General features: G+C 49.4%; 1 protein-coding gene and 1 long non-coding RNA gene across 2 annotated transcripts in view; both read right to left on the bottom strand.

The window, feature by feature from the left end:
* Positions 1 to 14,264, bottom strand: part of LOC148050529 (uncharacterized) — a 32,772-nt gene extending 18,508 nt beyond the window's left edge. Inside the window, exons 1-2 of the long non-coding RNA XR_015701070.1 lie at positions 14,167 to 14,264; positions 12,353 to 12,636 (exon numbers count right to left, since the gene is read on the bottom strand). This is a non-coding gene — a long non-coding RNA (uncharacterized LOC148050529). The remainder of the gene's footprint in view (positions 1 to 12,352; positions 12,637 to 14,166) is intronic.
* Positions 14,265 to 14,271: 7 nt separating this feature from the next.
* Positions 14,272 to 20,098, bottom strand: LOC148050528 (chondroitin sulfate synthase 3-like). Its single transcript, XM_087742300.1, has 2 exons — positions 19,859 to 20,098; positions 14,272 to 14,940 (listed from the first exon to the last, which is right to left on the bottom strand). The coding sequence occupies exons 1-2, from the start codon at positions 20,096 to 20,098 to the stop codon at positions 14,272 to 14,274; spliced, it is 909 nt and encodes a 302-aa protein (XP_087598426.1).
* Between the last annotated feature and the right edge of the window lie 1,909 nt (positions 20,099 to 22,007).

Below are 22,007 nucleotides of genomic sequence, written 5' to 3'. Positions count from 1 at the left end.
TGTATTTACATAGAGAACTGTTAAAAGACTTCTATTTGCCAAAAGAAATTCTAGGGTAAAAACATGCCGTGACATCACTCATTGAGTGTTTTCACCCCGAATTACAGCTGAACAGAACAACTGCAACCTTTTGCTACCTTTTCCAGCAGACCTTTACACTGAAGAACTGTCTTCCCAAAAGGGTGTGAACTAAATTAACAACTCGTGATAGAAAAACTTGGTGCAGCCAGCACTCACTTTAATTGAAGACGTCAGAAGATGCCTTGCACATTAGTTCACTTCACAAGTTACATAGTTCATAAACACTGCATTACTCTATATGTTCCATTATATTCTTACGGAAACTTTTTTTAAACAAACAACAACCCCCCCCCCCCCCCCCCCACGTATAGCATCTAAGCAAAATACAACCTAGTTACCTGAACTCCAATCCAACATGTACACAAATAAAGAAGTTTCTGTTCTTTAGCTGTACCACAGAGTAATGGTCTCTGTTTTTACAGAGGAACAGACAGAGGCCAGACAGATTTCATTTTTATGGTCTGTCTATGAAGCTACATAGATATACGCACAGATTGATATGGATGAAGATACACACATATAGAAACACTCGTTTTCCAGGAACAAAATGCAGGAATTGGTTGATGCTTGAGATGAGAGAGTAGACTAGTGATGCTTATCATTTTTACAAATGGAACTACTCCAAGAGCTCTTTGGTTGTTTGTTTCCCACAGACTATTCCCACAGAGTGATTTAGACCTAAAAACAATCTCAAGAGGCTGGCAAACTTCGGACACTTGTCAAAGGCCACACAGCCAGAGACATGGGGTTACATAGCTTTTGATTCTCCAGGCACCATTGCCAGATAATTACCGAGTAGACAAGCAAAACAACAGTGCTAGAAACAAATCTTGCAAATAAACGGCTACAGAAACTCCGGGAATCCACTTAGAAGGGCCCTGGAAATTGAACCAAAGGTGGTGAACGAGAAACTATAATCAGATACAGAAGGGAGTTTTTTTCCTTTTTCAAACCTGCAACAAATTGCATTAATGCACTGGGTTGTAACACAATTCTTTGTTTTGTGCTATGTGACACAAGGGACTTATTGTCTTGTTAAGCAACACGACTTGTGGTGAAGCAAGAGAACATGTGTAAAGGCAATCTAAGGACATAGATTGTCTTCCGCGCACACTCATACAACTACCATAAATATCAACTGATGTAAAAACAAGAAAAAAAAAAAAAAGAGAGCATGCCTTCAAATGTACAAGAATACCACCTGACATTTTAAAACTGCTCATATCCAAGAGGTTGCTGCTTCTGTAATAGCGTTCTCATACACTTACTGAGCTGTTTTCATTTTGGTTTTCCTTCTTGGCTGACTCTGACTATGGTTATGCTATGCATCCAGAGTTTCATTATGGGACTTGGGGAAAACGGTACTGCTATGATTTGGCAAAAGGGAAGTACAATAAACCATTCTTCGTTCCTGATGTACATTGAAAGAATGTAATAGCTCCTTTAATTTCCAAGAATATGAATGCATTACATACCTTTGAGACTAGGCTCATTAGTAAAGATTTACAGCTCTAGCTAGACCTACCAAGGACTCTCACAGAAATTGTTCTCTAATTCCCACACAGTAACTTGAATACTCCATCGTATTATAACTACGTTCCTCTGTGTGTATATAACATACACACATATATACACACACACACACCCCCCTCTACACTTTATATATATCTATATGGAATTGGCATACTGAAAGTACACAAAACAAAAGAGAGGATACGGACTCTTCCAAATAAGAGGAGGTATAAAGTAGAGCAATAGAGCACACTACAAAGCCCTCAGGAAAGCCACTGAGATTATTTGCCTTTCTTCTTTTCCTCCCTTCTCTTAGGACAATAGGGCAAAGGTATTAGCATCACCATTAATGCATATAGAAGCTTTTGTAGTGCAAGTTAGCAGCTGAGTCTAACACTGAAAGCAAGAAACTGGTTAAAGCAGACTAAAGTCCCCTTCTAACCAGTATCCAGCACACAATTTCCATGACTCTAAATGGTTACTTTGCATGCACGTGGAAGGACAAACAAGCCCTTATTCAAGTCAGAGAAGAGGAGCTTTCATGAGATTTAGGACTGATTGCCGAGCTTGAATGAGTTGGCTAACCCCAGAAAGGAATTCTAAGCAGGAATGGGTAACCGCTAATCCACTGTTTCAGAAAATTATATTTACTTAGTGCGTTTTTAATTGACCACATATAGCACTATGGAGGGCCTTCACAGCAAACAAAGACTAACTATCCGATTTCTAGATTTCTAAATATAAAGTATCTCATTACATTCTCTTTGTTAAAATAAATCCTGATGTGGAGATGGGACGTACAACAGAAGACATCAAGAACAGCAGAGGAAGACTGAAGAAGAATCCAGACTTATGTTTCATGAATAGCTTCCACCTATTTGTCCTTTTAGATAAATTTAACACTTCTTTTAGGCATTCTAGTCCAAAGACCTATTTCTTGTGAAGCCAGTTTATCATTTCCTTCCATACGCTACATTGGAGAAAAGAAGAAACAGAAGAGGACAACTAATGGATTTTACCAGTCTACCAAATCTTCATTCTGGCTTTCACCCTATTTTCAATTTCTTAACTTCTCTCATGTCCATAGTTTTGAAAAAAGTAGCGTAGGCTTGAAACTGCAGTCTAACTCCTGCTGTTGTCATTGATTCTAGGACTTACAACTTTCCAAGATGCATTTGAGGCGTATTGCCCAAGCAACAAGTTTTCTCAAATCATAAGGCTTTCATAAAGAATAGTTGCAATTAATGGCCTCCATGGCAAATAACGTTCTCATCACATTGCAAATGCCTACGCTTGCATTGTGCTAAGTGAATAATGACAACAGTGCAGATGTTCTTGTCTCTTCATGTAACAGGACATCCTGAAACGGTTAAACCCACATATAAACCAGGCACATACATACTAACTAAAAAAAAATTAAATGAAAATCAGTTTGGGGGTTAATGAACCACAACATAAATTACACATTTACTGTTCAGTTGGGAATTTCAACAAATAGACAATGTTACTATCGTAGATGCTACTTCAGCAACTGTTTAGTGTTTTGAGGGTAAACCTCAAATGCACCAGTAAGCACTGGACAGTGTATTTTAGTAAATCAGGAAACGCTATATTTAAATACTTTAAATAGTTAAGAAATCACGTAGGCTCCGTAAAGTTGAACTGAGATGAAAAAGGATAATATAAATAGGCCTTCTTCTAAAGCTCATGTTTCAGACAAACTAAAAAATAACAGCTCAGAAGTGTGATAAGTGAACCAATAACCGAATCGAATGTGTAGCTAAGATCTCAAAACAGACCGAAATGTTAGGAAGCCAAGGAAGGTGTTTTCCAGTGGAGTCCAACAGAAGCTAGACTCAGCATTAGCATTAAACAACAATCTGGAAGAAAATAAGAGAGCACTACTGGTGAAGTTTGAAAATTAAATGAGATCTGGCAGAATACAAATAGGAATGAAGACAAATCCATTTTTAAAGATGACTCATCTGAGTAACTTCTATTTTAAGGTAGCCAAAACTGGACCCCCAAACTTTATCACATATGGCAACAGCATGACAACAACAACAAAAAGAGGCGAGCACTTGAAAACACCAGGAGTGAATAGCATCCTTGGGTAAAGACGCAGGAAAATAGCAGACGTGGCACCACTACAACCGTTCACACACTACTGTGCCTAATTTTGGCACTTATGCTTCAAAAAACAATCTGAAAAATAGGAAAAGGTCTGGAAAGAGCTAAGAGAATGATTACATGTCTGGGAAGCAGGCTTAAAAACCTCTCTAAATTAATCTAAGAGAAAGATGAGTTGTGACGTGATCACAAGCCTGCAAGTATTTACATAGGGAGGAGCTTTCTGACAGCTCTTTAGCAGCAAAGGGTATAAAGAGATCCACGGTTGAAAGCTGAAGTAGCAAAAATTAGAAATAAGACACAACTGTCCATTCCGAAAGTAAGTAACTGTGGCAATGGTCTACTTCAGAACACAGTGAATCTTCCTTTCTTTTAAAGCTTTGTCTCAAGACTGTCTAGCTTTCTCATTCACCAGAAAAATAAAATGTCAAAATAACTGACCAAAGTTAGTGTCAGGGATGTGCACTAGATAATCAGAGAATTAAAATTCAGTTTTGGTCTGTGTAATCCTACGTAACAGACCTGTACGAGTGAACGGAACATATGTGGCCTGACCACTGAAGCTCGAAAGAACAAGCTGACAGGAACAGGTAAATTCATGCAGATTATTCTCACATGTATTATTACAAGCAGTACCTCTTCGCAGAGTCAAACACCTTGAACTTAGAGAAGAAAAATCAAAACCAAAACAAACAGCATGCGATGACTTAAAAAAAAAGCGGGATTTTTAAAACACACAAGATAAAAATACATGTCTTAGAGTCAATGTGATAAATACAGGAGACTATGGGTTTCTTTAAAAAGACACCTTTGAGTCTAAAGTATGCTCTTTTCACGGTCCCGTGCTTCCTTCTGCATCTACAATCCTACTAGGAAGTAATTAGTAGTAAGGACATGTGAGATTCTCATGAACTCCCTTGATGTCTGCTGTTGATGTCAAAAGAAAAACAGTAAACACCGTAAAACTTTGCAAGAAATATCAGGAGCGTTGGCAGTATTGAAATTACAGTGATGAAAAAAACACCACCGTGAAGAGAAAACTAAGAAGAATTTCCTCTCTCACCGTGCACTTGCAAGAACTCATTTTTCCAGAGCTGAATTTCACTACAAGTTTAAGGACAGCAGTAGCAGCTTAATGACCCAACCTCTGTCCCTTTACATTTCAACAGTTTTGGACTGCCAAACACTGCACCCTTTTTGGGTGACCCGGTAATGGTAGTTGCTGTGCAGGGGTCATTTGCAGTCTTCTACCTCTGACTTTCTTGAGGACGCATTTTTGCTTCAAATCATCATCATCGTCAGAAAAGAAGTAAAAAGCAAAGTCAGGAAAGGAACTGTACTTGTTGTGTGCGTTGGGAGGTAATAGCAACGCTTAAGAAACTCTTGTCCGAGCTTTGGGGAGCGTTCCAGAGGGTTGCAATGACTGGAAATGAAGCAATAGTTAGCAAATCAAAGTGCTGTTTACGCTACTGCCTACTTTTATAGAATGAGGCACTTTCTTACACTGAAAATGCCTCGCAGTGTTGTTTCAATTATAGATCACCCAGAGCAAAGAGATTTCAGACACTGCAGATCAACACAAACAAACAGCTGATGTACACTATGAACATGGAGCATCATTGCCTATCTGCTGAACAGCAGGAGAATCCGAGATCTACTTTCTGTCACACGCACATGTGAAAACGGCAATTCTGAGATGGAGAATACAGAACTTTTTTTTTTTTTTAATATTTACATGTTTTTCTAAAAAACCACTGTGACGCAGATTGACCTATGCACTGGAAAAGCAGCATGATGCATAATTTTGAAGTCAAGGTATATTCTGCCTCAGTCTTGTATCCTTTTTTTTTTTTAAAAAAAAAAAAACACACTTTGAAGCTTTCATTACCTTGTTTGCAATAGGGGCAATAAAAGAACTTAAGTATCGTCATAGAGCAACTGCGGACGCCATGGGCCTTTTCCTGCCCTACTTTCCGTTACCTCATTCAGGCCAGACAACCTATGCAGTTGGCAGCTGGTAATATCATCTCGGTAGCCACCAAAATCGGGGCTTATCTCTGTGCACTCGCACTCTGTAACTTAAAAGGCAAGGAGAATGTTGATGTGCCGTGGTATGTTTTTTCCTCAGAGAGAAGTACTTCCTGATATGTCTGTCTCTAAAGTCGTAGTGCTGATTTATAACTGTGAATCAGATCGTTTGATCAAGAGAGTCCTCAAAACAATTCCTGTCTTAATTCTCACATTCTCCTTATACATAACCTCCCTGGGGATCTCTTCTGAATACACTATGCAAACTTTTTCTTTCTGCCTTCCTTTTACTGTACGGCACCACATTTTAAACAGGACATTAATTCCTCAGAATAAGCCAATTTAAAGGGAAACTAAACAAAAACTCACAGGCTGAAATAAGACTGCAGTAAAGTGAAATGAACACATTGGTAGCGTATTCATATCATAGAATCATGGAATTGTTTAGGTTGGAAAACACCTTCAAGATCATCGAGTCCAACCGTTAACCTAACACTGCCAAGTACACCACTAAACCATGTCCCTAAGCACCACATCTACGCGTCTTTTAAATACCAATGCGGGACGGGGACTTAACCACTTCCCTGGGCAGCCTGTTCCAATGCTTGACAACCCATTCAGTGTAGAAATTTTTCCTAATATCCAACGTACACCTGCCCTGGTGCAACCTGAGGCCATTTCCTCTTGTCCTGTTCCTTGGTACTTGGGAGAAGAGACAGCCTATTTGGGCAGCAGAGAAAGCTGGGGGGAGAAGCCGATTTTGCCTTCCACTTTATGTAAGAAATGCAAAAATAAGTCTGGAAAAGTACCTTTTTCATGAAAAGGCTAGGACGGCTCTTTGACTGTTGAATAACAGTCTCTGTTACACACATATCATGCTCTTTGTAGTTAGGCATTAAAAATTAGCTCTGCAGAATACTCAGTACTTCCTTGCTAACTCTTTCAGTTACTAGACACAACGGGCACGTGAAAGCACAGGAAAGCCTTTTCAAAGCACCCTTGCTCTTCTATTATCATGCCAGACAAAAAAAGAGGTGTGGTAAGTTTTAGGAGGTCTGCAACAGAATGTGTTAGGTAACCAAAACTTTCCATTTTTATTTGAAAAATACCGAGCAGTTGGTGTTCATGTGTCTAAAGCAAATTATTTCTCTCAATAAAGCACGTCTGCTGCTCAAAGCTCTTTGGAAGTTGTGACAAGGGAGCTTGTTCGGTGTTTGCAAAACAGAATGAGACTCTGAATTAACAAAACCCCGTGGAGCCACACATGGGGTTAGCTATACCATAAACCTGATGATGTGCAGAGGGAGCCTGGATTAGCAAAACATTCCCACAGTCAGCAAACCACACTGGTAGGATTTATTAGCAGCTAAAGCAGCTCTGAGACGGGAGGCAGTAGAGTCCAGAGAATAATACCACTGAAAAAATACAAAAGTCAGAAGAACAGGTCTTTCATTTCTGGCTCCAGCACTGACTTACTATCTGACATCCAACCAATCCCTTCCCTGCTCTCTACTTCAATTTCCTCAATGCTGATCAGAGATTTCCTCCAAAAAAGATATTAAAACTGACAGGTGAAAACTGTAGGCAATGCAAATCAGAATATCATTCTTACTAAGCAAGTCTTACAATGTACTTTTAAAGGTCAGTTATAATTCTCGTCTCTCGTCTACCTAACGCTAGCTTCATCCTCAAAACGAGAAAAAAAGTACACAGAGCTTGCAGTTTCTCTTGTGACTTCTATTTCAAACTGTCCCAGCCGTGTGACTGTAACAGCAGAGAATTCTTCAAATAGTCCAACTCTTCTGTCACGCTTTCTCCAAACGAGAATTAGGATCTTGGGCTCATAAAAACTGTCATCAACGGACCATGCTTCATGTCCTTCAGTATCCTGTCTTTCAGTTAGATATGCTGGACATACCAGACAGTTCAGAAGAAGGTCCAGAAGCCCCAAAACATACCTGAAACACATGCAAACAAAGGAAGGATCTTCATTGCCTCAGGCAATCAAAGCCAATTTACGCTATAAATGATAAGACTTTAGAGTAACGCTTTTTTAAATAATCCTTCATGTAACTGTAGATGTTATTCATCCATAAAACTTATCTTTTTCTCCTAAGTGCTTGACTGTGGTCTCTCACAGGCTTGTGTTTCCGAGCTTACACACACACTGCACTGAGAAGTCCTCTTACTGCTTTTAAATTTGATACTTCTCAATTTCACTGCTGGCCTCTACCTGAAAACATGCAAGAGGTTAAAATAAAAATTGACATTCCGTTCATGCTTTATCATTTTATCTATATACTTCTCTCCACATTGACTAGTACTGACTGCTGAGTGGCCAGTGGCAATATTCTTTTTCCACTTCTTAGTAAGAAAAAAGTCTCAAGAAGAATTTTTTACTATGTCTACTTTTTCTAAGTCTGGCTTGACTTCTGGCTACCGTTTCTTTTGCAAATTATAGCCAACAGGCACCTTCACCGAGCCTGTCAAGGGGTGCAGGCACCTACTGAGACAATGCTCTGGTTTTGGATTTCCCATCCCATTTCTTAGCAACAGTCATGTTTTCTCCTATTGTAGTCCTAAAGCTGGTGCTGCCTATTCACAACAATAAGGCGGGTGAGAAGCTTCCCAGCCTTGGCCCACCCAGTGGCTGCAGCACATTTAAAACACAAAAATGTAACTTGTGCAGGCCAGTAAGAATTACCATAACATTTGGCACGAGAGCTGTGCCTGCCAAATGACTTTGGGCTCAATGGAAGCTCTGGGTTGGTTTACAAATGACTAATCAAGGACAGTACGTTTCAGACTGAATGATATACCTTGTTTGGGTGAAAGTTTGATTTTGGCACGCTAGGTATTTTTACAGAGAGCCGAAATTAGTGTCCAAATACAAAGTCATTTGGGAACTCAAGAAACAAAATCGTCACAACTTTCTGATTTTGGAGCAGACGAAGGTGTTTCTCCCACTAGCTCAATTAACTTGGGGAAACTGATGGGAAATCACCTACAAGAGAAAACCACACACCTTTTGATGCTCCAGAGGCTGTATGCTTGTGGCTAAGCTACTTGACTAGAAAAAAGCAAACCAAACAAAACACAGAGTTGGCAAATACATCAGAACAAGCAGGCATCTTCTGTAGAAGGAACATGAGCCATCCAAAACACAGCGGCTTCTAGCAGACGCTTCCCCACGTTGCAAGGAATTGGACGAGCTTTAGGCTGCGGTCCAACTGGGGCTTCCAGCCAATTCAAACGCAAGCTGCTGCCAAGAAGGGCAGTTTGACACTCTCCTGCCCCTTCATTCCTGGCTGAACCTGACCTTCTGATGCTCCTGCTCAGCAAAGCTCTGCCCTGGGGACCCACTCAGCTGAAGAAAACAACTTGTGGTCAGGTTCAGGTTGCAAGGGGATCCCGCCCCTGCTCCACCTCACCCCAGGGCTGCACAGGTCCTGCACAACAGGACAGCAAGCAAAAGGAGCAACCACCCTTCACGGAAAGCCCCTATTTATGTCCGCTTAGAGCAACTGCCACATTGCAGCCTGAGGGCAGGGGTTTGTCTCCTCCATTCCGCCCACGGGCCCTAAAAACCCTGCTATTACATTCACTCTCTCAGCAATCCCATGACTAATTCTTTATTTAAAGTGGAGGAGCTCCATCAGCAGAGACAGAGGGAGACTCATCCCCTCAGCCGTAAGTCATTTGGTACCTGGGAGACCCAGCCTCTAGCCCTGGCTCCACATCTGGCACAACGAGAAGTAAACTCTAGAAAGCCCCAAGAATCAGAGTGGCTCATTACAGGCTTCTACACCTCTGAAAAAGAATCCACATTGTAACCCTCTCCTTGCCAGCAAGCATATCACGCATATAAGCTAGCCCAGCTTACTAGCTAACTCTGAACGGCAGCAGAATAAGCCCTGACAGGCAGCCAGCCTTACCCACGCCACCTGAGCCACCCAGCAAAGATCAAGCCTTTCAGGTCTTCTCTTGAACACTTGGATTGCTTTCATCCTCACCAAAAAGAGACTTTCCGTTCCAGCTCTTAGAAAAGAAAACTCATGAAAAAAAAAGATGCAACAGTGATTCAACTCTTCTAGAGCTTTGCTGCGTCTATGAATGGTAATGGAACTGTTTCCAGCTTCTCTTAGTCTTCAGCAACACATCCTAAACACAAATCATGCATCTTCCCAAAAGCCGCCAAGTCCATAAAAATCTTGCAGCTCAACAGGACTCGGCTTAATACGTACATACGACAAGAGGACTTCAGGACACAAGTGCAGCTGGCTACGCAGAAAGCACTGGCCCCAATCTCCGTTTGGCGCATGTCTGTCTGATTCCCCTTCTAGCACACAAACAGCGGTGCTCACCTAAGGCAGGAATGAAAAAGCACACAGCAAGAGTTTCAGCGCCCTAGGAAAAAAGTCACCCTTCTCAACGACTCCTTTACCAACCCGCAACACGCCACTCTCTTACAGGTGCAGTACCAGTCTGTTTGAAACAACCAGCTACACAACACAAACCGCGCCAAAGCACGAAGGCAACTTCTCTCTCTCCGGACGCCCCATTTCACTCCTTCCCTTCCACACGGATTTAACGCTGCCATGGAATCCTAGGCAGCTCTGTCTCAATCACCTGCCTCTTCCGGAGCATCACCTGTACCAGCAACAGAGTCAAAGATTCTTCTAACAGACGGAAATACTGCTCAGAAATGAGCAGCTGCTATTGCAATCCTAACACCGTTTCTTCTTTTCCCATTCTTTATCATATAGACCGAGGGCCTTCAAGAGCACCTGGCAGGCAACACTGCTCTCACTCTATTCCAGATCCCATCAAAACACACCTGTTCTCCAAAAAGTTGCCGTTTCCCGGCCCCAATCCTACCATGCAAAGCTGACCTTCGGGGCAGTCATAGAACTCAGTCTCCAAAACGGAAGAAAGTAAACCTAGGCGTCTGCTCGAGCCCACTTGCGCTCAGTGCCTGGAGCCCAAATTCCCTGACGTTCAACAGCCAAATGAATTAGAACCATAGTGATAATGTCATCTATTGGCAGTTTTCTTCCCAAGAAGACAAACCACAAACACAGAACCAAAACCCCTTCCAAGGCACAACTGGCAAGGCAGAACCGCAATTCTGCTGTCTGATCCAGATCAGCAGCCATCACATGCCCCTACGGATCGGAAAATGACCTGGTACACACACAGCCCAAACACCTCCGAGCAAAAGATTAAGCTGCCAACCTAGCGCGCTGCTTGCAAGTCTCATTAAGGACCGCTACTCCGACACTGATACCCAGCTGCGCAAGAAAGGCCTTCCCTGCTCTACCAGTGCAGCGGGTGGATTCTTTTCCATCGGCATTTACAACATTTACTGAAACAGTCTCCGAAAGCACCTCTCCATTCGGAAGGAAAGGATAAGATTGCCACCTCGAAGATTTCCACCTCGTTAGCATCAACTATTCAACATTTACTTTCGTTCACCTGTTCACAGGCACTGTAGCCTACCAAACCCATTCTTAAAATGGCCACCTTGCCCCACGGCCATTCAGAGAAAGACTTACCCACCAAATTAATTCCCTTCCCTGTCTTTTTGTCATTAATAGTGCATACCCTCTTTCAGTGGCCCATTTACATGATTTTTTTCCTGCTTAACGAGGGACTGCCACAAGGGCAAGCACATATTAATAGTAAAGAACCGGTCAACATAACTAAAATCACATTCCTCGTATTAGCCATCGCCCTTTGCCCTTTCTGCCAGGCGCACGCTTAGTCTGTTTTGATCTACAAAGACAGTCTTGCCACTAACCACGCTATTTCCAGGGAAATAGGCCTGAACTTCAGTTACGGCACTGCAAACAAACTTTCTGGCTACTGCAACGCAGCTTTATTACTCCAGAAAATGCTACTATGGAATGAAGTCATTTGCTCCTACGACGACTTCACCGTAGGGAGATGGGTCACGCTGTGTGCGTCCTCCATGCATTTTAACACTCTCTTACACGTCGAGAAACACTGTTAAAAGGGTATCGTAGGCAGAGGCGGGGTAACAACAAATAGCATTTCTGCACAAGAAATAAAAAAAAACAGCCCCTGTTTCCCTGGTTTTCCTTTTGCCAGGAATGAACTCCATTCAAACACAGACGAGTCAATAAGAAAATACAGGCAATTCTTCTTCCAACACCACAACATATTTTAAGAACCTGCAATGCAGAACAAACAGATATGCCGCATGCTTACCCCAAAACAAGCTCTTAAAAAGACCCAACCTGAACAGCATACCTCAAATACAGCAGCACCCTCTCAAGGACTGGATGTAGAAACCCTCACGGTAACGCTTTAGCAACTTACAGCACAGCAATACTGACAACACGGCTGCAGGAACTGGCACCACTCCAAACGGAAAGACGTGAGCAGAAATAAAGATGCTTGCAGCAACCTGCCGTGGATGCTTCCCTCTCTTTTTTCCTTACACTCTGCGGTTTACGTTCGGATGCACGCATTAAAACACAATTGTGGCGGAGAGAGATTGCGGATACAGCCACTTAGGTTGCAAGATGTACAACTCTGTAAACAAACAGCACAAACAGCAATTTACACCCTCACTTACCTCATACCACCAAACACACTCAGTTCCTCCAAACCTTCGGACACGCCTGCCCACCCCCACGTCCTCATCAGTGGCGTACATTTCTCCAAGGCATTCACCTATATGTGGCACCATCCGCCGCAGAACCTCCCGGCTGGAGACCATTCCCGGCCCTCCCAGGCAGAAATTCTCTCCAGGCTCCAGCCCCAGTTTTCCAAGTTCTTCAACAGTACCCAGACCCGTCTCTCCCAAATACAGGGCTTTACTGCTCTTCAGTGAGCGAAGAAACTCCTCCCGTTTTTCACCTGAAAAAGAGAAAAGATTACTGTCATTTCTCTGCCAGCCATCTCTCTGCCCGTACCGCAAGCGTGCTTAAAAACCTCACGGGCACCTGAGACTCTCACGGGAAATCACTGCCAATGCAGTCCCCTATACCGAACTGAAAATACCCTTGCACGAGTCGACCTTGCACAGACTCCTCTGCGTTTCATTATTCATCAACATTACAATGACCTTTGCATTCAGCCAAAAGCCACAATACGACCAGAACTTAATTCTACCAGTGAACCTTCTTCTGCTCAACCAATACTGAGGGAAAGCCCTCCTTTGCCCGTTTAAAACTCGCTCGGAAGCAGGACGCTTTGCCAACCTAGTTCCAGGCTGGGGAGGAAGGGGAGGGCAGGGCAGGGGAGGAAAAACGCCCCGTACTCTTTCAAGAGGATGAAGTTTGGAAGAGACCAGAGCAAACTGAAACTAACCCTGATCAAGAGCTTTGATTACAGAGGAATTGTGGCAACAAGGGAAAACTCCGGCCCCTTCCAGAGCATTTCCAGGGCCGCAATGCCTACCCCCTTTTCCTTCAACCCCCCGCCCCGCTTCTTTGAAGAAACTGCCGTGTCATATTCACTTGAAATTAAAGGCTTCTGGGCAGGTCTAACTCGCAACCTTGGAACCCCTTAAAGACAGCTTCATTGCAACTCCAAAATGAGCCCAGAGAAACCACCGACAACTCCGACGTCTGCCACCCACCGTCTAGACGTACGCACGCACCCGCACGCGTGCCAGCATGTCGCAGACGAACGACAGCTGACGAGCAGCAGCCCGGGAGGCGACTCCAACAAAACCCAGTGACAGCCAGGGAAGCACACCGTCCCCTCCAGTGAACTTCCAGCAGCGCTCGCCACAGCGCCAGCAACCACGCTCCCCGCCCGGGCCTGCGCTTCCAACTCCAGCTGCTCGCTCTTCCCCAGGAGCACGACGCCGCGCGAGGAACGGCAGCAACGCGCGCAGCGCAACAGCACGCGGGCTGCAGAACATCCTTGCCTCGCGGGGCTCCAGAGCTCGCAGGGAAACGGGGCCAGCGCTTTCCAGAGACGCTGCAGAGGAGAACGGCAGCTTTACAAGCAGCCTTCGGCGGCTGCGTTTGCTCCGCCGAAGCGTCAGCGAGCCAGCGGAGAGCTTCTGCCAGCGCCCAAAACGCCGCTGCCCACGAGCGCCGAGCCCAAGCCCTCGGGCTGAGCCGCAGCCGCGGCGGGGGCCGCCCGGCCGGAGCAGGACGCAGCCGGCAGCGCTCCCCGCCGCTGCCGCTGCCGCCCGCCGCCTGCGCGGGGGCGGCGGGACGAGGCGGCACGGCCGCCCCTCGGCTGCGCGGCCGGCCGCGGGACCGCCGCCGCCCCGCCGCTCCCCTGCCCACGCCCAGCCCCGCCGCCCGCCGGGCCGCGCCGGGCCGGGCCCTCTCCGCCGGCCCGGGGCAGAGCCTCGCCCGGACGGCCGCGCCGCCGCCAAGCGCGGGGGCCGCAGCCCCGGCACCCCACGCCCACGCAGGGCCCGCTCACCGCGCCCGCCGCCCTCCAAGCCGCCGCCTCAGCCCCCCGACGCGGCCCGGCCTCCCCAGGGGCGGCCCGGCCCCGCGGGGGCACCTCGGGGCTGCCACCGCCACCTCAGCGCCGCCACGGCGCCCCGCGCCCGGGGGCTCGAAGCGGCAACCGCCTCTCCCGCCCCCCGCGGGACCCCGGGCCGCCGCTCCCCGCCCGCCCGCCCCTCCGCCCTCCCTCCCGCCGGCGGAGGGGCGCGCCCCGCTCCCCTTGAATGGAGACGTCGTCGTCCGCCCGCATGAACCACTCGTACTTGTCCAGGTAGCGGGCGTGCATGTACTTGATCATCAGGAAGGACTTCTTCTGCGGCGGGGAGGAGGCGTCCACGCCGGGCAGGGCGACGCCGGGCAGCGGGGGCAGCCCGGGGGGCGCGGCGGAGCCCTGGCTGGAGAAGAGCTCCACGCGGCCCGGCCCCGAGGGCGCCCACGGCCGCTGCGCCGCCACCGCCCGGCTGCCCAGGGACTTCTGCGCCGTCCTCACCCCCACGGAGAGGAAGTTGCGGGGCTTGGCGCAGCCCGGCGCGCCCCCCCACTCCCCGCTCCCGTTGCGGCTGCCGCCGGGCCGGCCGCTCCGCTTCTCGCCGCCTTCCTCCTCCTCCTCCGGCTCCCCTTCCCCGCCGCCGGCGGGGCCGGAGACCGTGCCCTCCTCCGCCGCCGCCGGAGGCAGCTCCCAGCGGCTGCTCCTCAAACTCGGGCCGCCCAGCACCGCCGCTGCCGCTGCCTCCGCCGGCGCCTGCTGCCCGCCCGGCGCCGCCGCGCCCCCGGCCGCCCCCGGCCCCGCCGAGCGCCCCTAGGAGGAGCAGAGCCTGGCGCCGCGCCGCTTCTTCTCGCTCAGCTCGGCCGCTTTGGGGGCGAGGAGCCAGGGGGCGGCGGGGAAGCCCAGCCCCAGCCCCAGCGCCACGCTCAGCCAGGCTCTCCGCGACCGCGCTGCCGCTGGAGGCGACCCCCGGCCCGCGGCGGCCCCGCCCGCGGCGACTCCCGGCGCGGCGACTCCCGGCGCGGCTCCCTGCCCCGCCGCGGCGGCCCGGCCGCCCGCGCTGCTCCCGACTCCAACTTCTGCGGGCGGGAGGGCGGCGGCGAGGACGGCGGAGCGCTACCGGCGGCCCCTTCGCTCCGCTCCGCTCCGCTGGCACCTTGTCGCCGCGGCGGCGGCTCCCTCCCCGCCCCTCCCACCGCTCAGCCTCCTCCACACGGCGGCGGCGACGGTGGCGGCGGCGGCCCCCGCTCGGCGCTCGCCGCTCAGCCGGCTTCCTCCGCGGCTTCCGAGCGCCTCACCCCGGAGGGCGCCGCCGCCCGTGCCCGAGCCCGAGCCGCGCCGGGGAAGTGGCGGCCGCCGCCGCCGCTCCGGAAGGACACGGTGGTTTTGGGGGCCGCCCGCGGCTCCCCCGCGCCGCGGCCCCGCCGCCCTCCGGCGCCCCCTCCGCCCGCCGGGGCCGGGGCCGGGCGCCCGCGGGGCGGTGGGGCGAGGGTGCCCCCGGCCGCGGCGCTTGGCGCCGGTGCGCCCCGCTCCCGCCGCCGCGTCGGGAGAGGCCGGGGGCTCCTCCGCGGCCGCGGCTTCACATCGCCCGAGGGCGGCCACGGGACGCCGGCTAGCCCCGTCCTGCCCTCGTCTCTCGTCCCAAGGCTGGCCACGGCGAGGCAGGTCAGGGGTGCAGTGCCAGGAGGAGGGAACCCATTGCGGATTTCCTTTGCTGAACACACCAGTGACCTAGAAATCGTTCCTCAACTAAGCTATTCCGTCACTTCCATTATGTAGAGCTCCTTCCAGATGTCGGGGAGCAGGGCTGATACAGGAGTGATACAGAGGGGTACCATCTGGCCACCCAAAGGAAACAGCCACGCAGAGTCCTGCGGGAGGGAATGCACCCCTTGTCTTGACCGGGCTGGTAAGACTGACTGCAATGGCTGCCAAAGCTTACCCTCTGTCGTTTTCCTCAATCAAATCTTTTAAAAAGCAAGAGGGGAAAAAAAAATAAAAAGCCAACAACCAACCAAAGCAAACTTTGCAAGGCTGGAGGTACACCTGCAGGCATAGCTGTGCAGTACAATGGGCAACTATTCAAGGGGGCCACAACCCTTTCCTCCCTGTTCCTGGGACATGGACAGTAAACAGCACTTGATATTGTCCCCTAAAGATATTTTTGTAGGAAAGTTAGTGGTTCAAGTCTATTATTAGCTATATCTGTCTTTATTTCACCAGTAATAGTAAATAAGCAAGCAAGGAATCAGGATTGCTTTGCTCTCGCTGTGTCTCTATCGCTAATCCTTATTTCTGGCTTCTCTCATTCAAGTCATCGCTACTATGAATTTCAAGGCTAGGGCTTATATGTGTCAGCTAACAACTTTTTTCTCTTAACAATACTTTAAACAGATTTCAGGGCTTCAGCAGCTAAGGCAATCTAAGACCGCATCCAATAAGCCATGCCCTGTCATTTGCAGCCTTTAGCTGCTGCCACGGTAGGAAAGGTGATTACTCTGCTAAAACAACTGATACTTAAATCAGTAAGTATAGCTCGTAAGTATTTTTCCTTAGACTAATTGAGCACCCATCAAAAGCCCTGCTACTACCTTGGGGGTAGCGTTCCCCAAACACCATAAGACTGCACAGTTGATTTGCTGGAGAAGAGCATTTGCTAGAGGTTGACCCTCCTACTCTGATGTAAAGGTACGGGCCTCAACTCTCCTCGTACTCTCCCAAAGTGTGATTTCCTGAGCAGAGGGGAGGCAGAGGATTCCTTCTCTGTCTCTTGCAGTGTCAGACAGGAAATTATAGATTCTACTGAATATGGAAGATTTGCCATTCTCTCTTACTTAGTTAGCTTCACTCTTCACCTTCAATACACTCCGTGATTCATCTCTCATGTTTTCAGCGTTACATTTGAAAGCCTCTTCACACTGAAGAGTGCTCAGCGTGCTGCTGAGTAACACATTCTCTTTCGAAAATTCTCTAGGCTTTTAGAAACCTTCACCTCGTCCTCTGTTGTCCCTTGGCGTCCCGTTAGCTGTCTGGGACTTGTATGAACTAAGGTGCTGACCCGTGAGGCCACCGTGCGGTGAGCTGTTGGCCATGATCAGCTGGTGCCAAAGTCCTGAAGCTCCCTGGGATGGCCAGGTTCTGCGCAGCATGAGCACACCATCTTCGTCTCATGCCTCTGTAGAAATTTCGGTCTGGCAGAGGCAGAACAGAACTGAATGCCCTGAGAACGAAAAAGAGTGGCAATACTGGACCATATTTTAAAAATGCAGCAGGTGTAAATGTAGGCATATGTATTATCGATTTGCAATTACCGTCTGCACAAAACTCAGCATAAGTAATCTTGCCTAAGTGTAAACACGGGCAGAAGCAGAGATGCGATTCGTGTACTTAGTGCTGCCACATCTTTCAAACTTTGAAAAGTTTAAACAGTCCAACGTTTGACGAGCTCTCTACTGAAGCATCTTAACAAGTTTTTTTAAGCTTCTTGCAAATCGGCAGTTATTTGGAAGTTATTGCAAGTAGTTCCTGCGGATTACTCCGGTTAATTCCATTTTTGTTAGATCTGCTATATGACGGGGATATGCGTAATCTCCTGAAATAAAGCAGACAAGACAATAGCTGTACAAACCCCAGCAGCTGTAGGAGTAACCTCTCTGCAGAGTGTGGTGAGACAGGAGGATGACATGGAGACCTTGCTGTGAAGCCGTCCACTTCTGAGGACAGTAAAAAAATTAAGGGCTCTCTCTCCCTTGTGACGGATTCTTTCTCCTTGTATAGAGATCCAGTAAAATAATGCTTCAGCATACACTGCATTAAAAGAAAGACCATGGAATGAAATGTGGTCAAATAATGGGACTTAGAATAAAAGTTGTCTGAGCTGAAAGCATGAAAGGAATGTCCAAATGTTTCAGAACTCGATGTGGCTTCTTTTTGCATTTGTCTATCTCCAAGAGGCGTGAGGAGACTGCGTAGTGTATTATAACAGGAATTCAGAATTAAAGATGTGGTAAATCTTACCACCATGATCCTGCTCGGGGCTAGATAGTTCTGTCACCTGCTGATAAAAGTCCAGCCATGACTTCCACGATGGGGTTTTGCTCCCTGGTGGCAATGTTAGGTCTCCGCCAACTCCTGGGACAAATCTGTGTGACAAGGCTTGTGTCGTGTTGTATTGTGTGTTGTGGTGGGTTCTTTTAAGCTCTGCACTAGCTTCAGTCCTCATGGTAGGTTTTACAATTACTGTCAGTACAGTGAAAAGAAACAACTGAGTGTACTTAACGGGACATCCTTCTGAAATTGTGCAGTGAGACTTGATTCTGGAAGCTGCTGACTTGGTTGTTTTTCTAACATGATTTTCCGTTTGGCAGTGAATTAAAAGCATAGAAACAAAAGCAAAGCAAAGAAACTCCATCCATTTAAAAGCATTGGGGTTGCTTTGTCAAGCACTTAAACCTTGGAGCACCAGGATGCAATTCCAATGCGTCTTGCGTGTGTTAGAATAGAATTTCTACTTACAGACTTGCATGTAGGTGTTCTTTCAGTGGATGAAGGTAAACTTTTGCTTCCAAGGATTTTCCCCAAATCACAAACAGGTGGAGCATTCGTTGCTGCCCAATAGCATGTAGTGGCCTTGATGAGGTGGCAGATCCTGGTTTCCCTTGTCTCTAATGCACATCTCCTCACAAATGAGGCCAATCCTAGAAACGGGGTAGTGTGACGAATAACAGGTTCTTCTGTCTAATGCCTATTCCTAATCCTTATGAATGTCTCTTGTAGCCTATAAAACAGCCTAGTCTTCGTAGTCGTCGTCCCCTCAGCCAGAGTGCAGCAGCTGCTCGAAAGGCTGCCTGGAGACTGAGCAGGCATCTCTCCTGCTGGCCCACCGCCGCAGATCTCCCAGGCAAAGCAGAAGCACTGCACGCAGTAGGCCATGTAGGTTGCCTTCTTGATGTCTCCCAGGTAGATGCAGGTGGGAAAAGGGCAGCCGCAGCCCTGGGGCAGGGCAGAGAGATGCAGGAGCGGGCTGGGATGTGCCCCTATCTCTGCGTCCCCTTGGAGGTGGGCTGCAGGGAGGGAAGGAGGGAGGGACGGAGAGCTGGAGGAGATGCCCCGATCTCTTCCACACCTGCCCAGGGCTCAAGGCGGGATGGGCGAGATGGGCCTGAGAGGGGCACACTCTGGCAAGCTGTCGGGGGCCCTGGGGGAAGAGCCTCCATGCTCTAACACACCAAGTTAGCACAGGCTACCTGCAGCAGGTGGTCAGGGAAGGTGGAGGAACTTGCCAGCTACAATGAAATCATGGTGCCCTCCGAGAAATTCTCCCCTTTGCCTTTCCCTCACTGATGAACCAGTGTTGGAAAGCATTCCCCGCGGTGAGTTGCGCTTTGCTCATGAAACGCACGCACCCTGGAAAGCATCAAGGTGTTTATTGGAGGTGGAAGAGGCAGATGCTGAGGGGCCGCAGCTACCCCGTGCCATTGCGTGGGTCCGGAGGAGCAGGAGGGCCAGCCGGGCGCTCGCCTGCACTTGGCAGTCTTCGCGCACGAGATGGCCTCGGCGGGGTTGGCTGCCGAGAAGCGCTGCGTGCGGGAGCCTGCTGGGAGGTGGCGTCGGAGGGCCCCGGAGCTGCACCCCGCCTCTGTGCGCGGTGGGTCCCCGCAGGCTCCCTTCTGCCAGCTGAGGGCTGGTCGTTGGTGGGCCGCCTGCGCAGGTTGTAGCGCTGCTGCGGGGACCGGCTGCGGGTCCTCTCCATGGCCATCCTCCGGCGCAGGCGGGCGGGCAAGCCAACCACATACTCCTCGTAGTTGTCGTCCCCTCTCACCGAGTGCAGCAGCTGCTCCAGCGGCTGCCTGCAGACCGGGCAGGTATCTCTCGTGCTGGCCCACCGTCGGATGCAGGCAAAGCAGAAGCAGTGCATGCAGTAGGCCACATAGGCTGCCTTTTTGATGTCTCCCAGGCAGATGGGGCACTGGGAGTCTGCTGCTGCCTCCGCCGGCCCTGCCCGGGGTGGCTGGCTCATGCCGCCGTCCCTTGCAGCAGAGCTTCTCTCCCCCATGGCTTCCTCAGCGCACGACGCTCTAGCCTGCCAAGAGAGACGTGCAAAGTGCTGGAGCTTGTCTGGCGGGAGGGGCGGCACTCGGCCTTGCTCTCAGCCCACCCCAGGATGCATGGTAGCAGAACCGGTGGAGACGTGGCATCAGAAAGCTGGCCTCCTCCCAGCTGCCCAGGCAGGTGGAACAGCGCTCTTCCAGCTCCCTGGCCATGCTGTCCCCGTGCTGCGCTGGGCTGGGGGAGCTGGGGATGTCAAGCTGCTCCCTCTCACCAGCGCTGCAGCAGCGGGTGTCACGCCAGACAAGGAAGAGAGGCCACAGGCGTTGGCTGGCCTGGGCAGGGGTGGAAGAAATGCCCAGGTCCCTCAGGAAGGAAGCCCTCCCAGCTCCCCAGGGTGACGTTTCCCCACCCAGCTCACCTCTGCTGCTGCAAGCGCACCTCCTGGCTGCCCCGGTTGCCTGAACCTGGCAGGGCTGGAGAAAATCCTCCAACGGCTCTGGGGTCGGGCACTGAGAGCTGCAACGAACAACTCCTCGAGCACGACACCAGTGCCAAAGGCCTCGCTCAACACTCCACACCTCGCCAACTGGCTCAGCTGGAGTGTGGCCACGAGCCAGCTGGCTGAGACTCGGCGCCCAAATATATAGAGGGAGGGGTGCGTGGTCACAATCCATCGCTAGGTGACATCACAGTCCGTCGCTCAGGGACGTCTCAGGTCATGCCTTGGTGACATCAGAACCCATCGCCTGGGGACGGCGCAGCTGGCCATCCTCGCCCATGGCGCTCGCCCCGGCAGCGCTGCCGCCCCAGCACACGGGTCTGCCCCTGCAGCATCACTGCTCGCCCCAGCTCCTCTCTTGTGGTCAGCATCTGTGTCAAACGCCAGCCACCGAGGCTGCAGACTGGGCAGGCATCACTCCTGCTGGCCCACCGTCGGATGCCTCTTTGGAGTTTGGCAGCTGTGTCATTCTGACTCCTTATGAATGTCTCTTGTAGCCTATAAAACAGGCTTTAAGAACAGAACTCTGCACTCTGGTTGACCTTTTCTACGCCAGAGAGCAACTAATGGCTAAGGTAGCCCTGGACTCTGTTTGAGCATGTGTGCAGAGTCAGGGGTCCGTCCTGATTTGACAGCATCCTGGACAGTTCCCTAATTTTGTCGTGAAACGATGGGGTGCACTTCTTCCCGCTCCCCCACCATGTTGTGACATAAACTTGCTCATAAGGTTTCTTTGGGAAGTCCTTCAATTATTTTTAATGGCACTTGAATAAATTCAAGGAAGAAGGGAATAGAAGGAGAGGCAAAACGTGGCATGGGGCATTGTAGTGAGACTGTTTGCCATAATGAAGTCTGCAATGGCACTCTTTGAAAACTTGGTGTTGCTGCAGTACTATAGACTACTACTGCGGCCTAAAGGCGCATTATTTTAGGAAAGGGCACTGACTTTATAATGAGAAAGCAAAATACTCTAGGTGTAATTTTTGCAGCAGTAATACATCTTAAGCGGACAGAAGGATATTCGAATGAATAGTGAATTCCAGAGTAGAAGACAGGACCCAGGAGAAGAAACCTTTAGGAAAAAAAAGGTTCTGAGTGCAGCAGGCGGAGGTGCGTCTGTGCTGGCATCACCTCATTCCTTGTGTAGCTAGTGCAGTTGGCAAGCGGGATGGGGCCCCGTGCTTTTCGTGGGATCTGATACGTTAGGTGGCCGTGCAGGGTCTTGTCCAAAACAGACCTTGCTCTGACTGCTATTAGCTAGCCAGCTTAACAAAGC

Source organism: Nipponia nippon, unplaced genomic scaffold (assembly GCF_047370975.1).
Source record: "Nipponia nippon isolate SJK-2023a ecotype South Korea unplaced genomic scaffold, ASM4737097v1 scaffold_8, whole genome shotgun sequence".
NCBI lineage: Eukaryota > Metazoa > Chordata > Aves > Pelecaniformes > Threskiornithidae > Nipponia > Nipponia nippon.
Note: the sequence above shows the minus strand (reverse complement) of the source record. Positions and strands in the feature narration are given on the sequence as shown.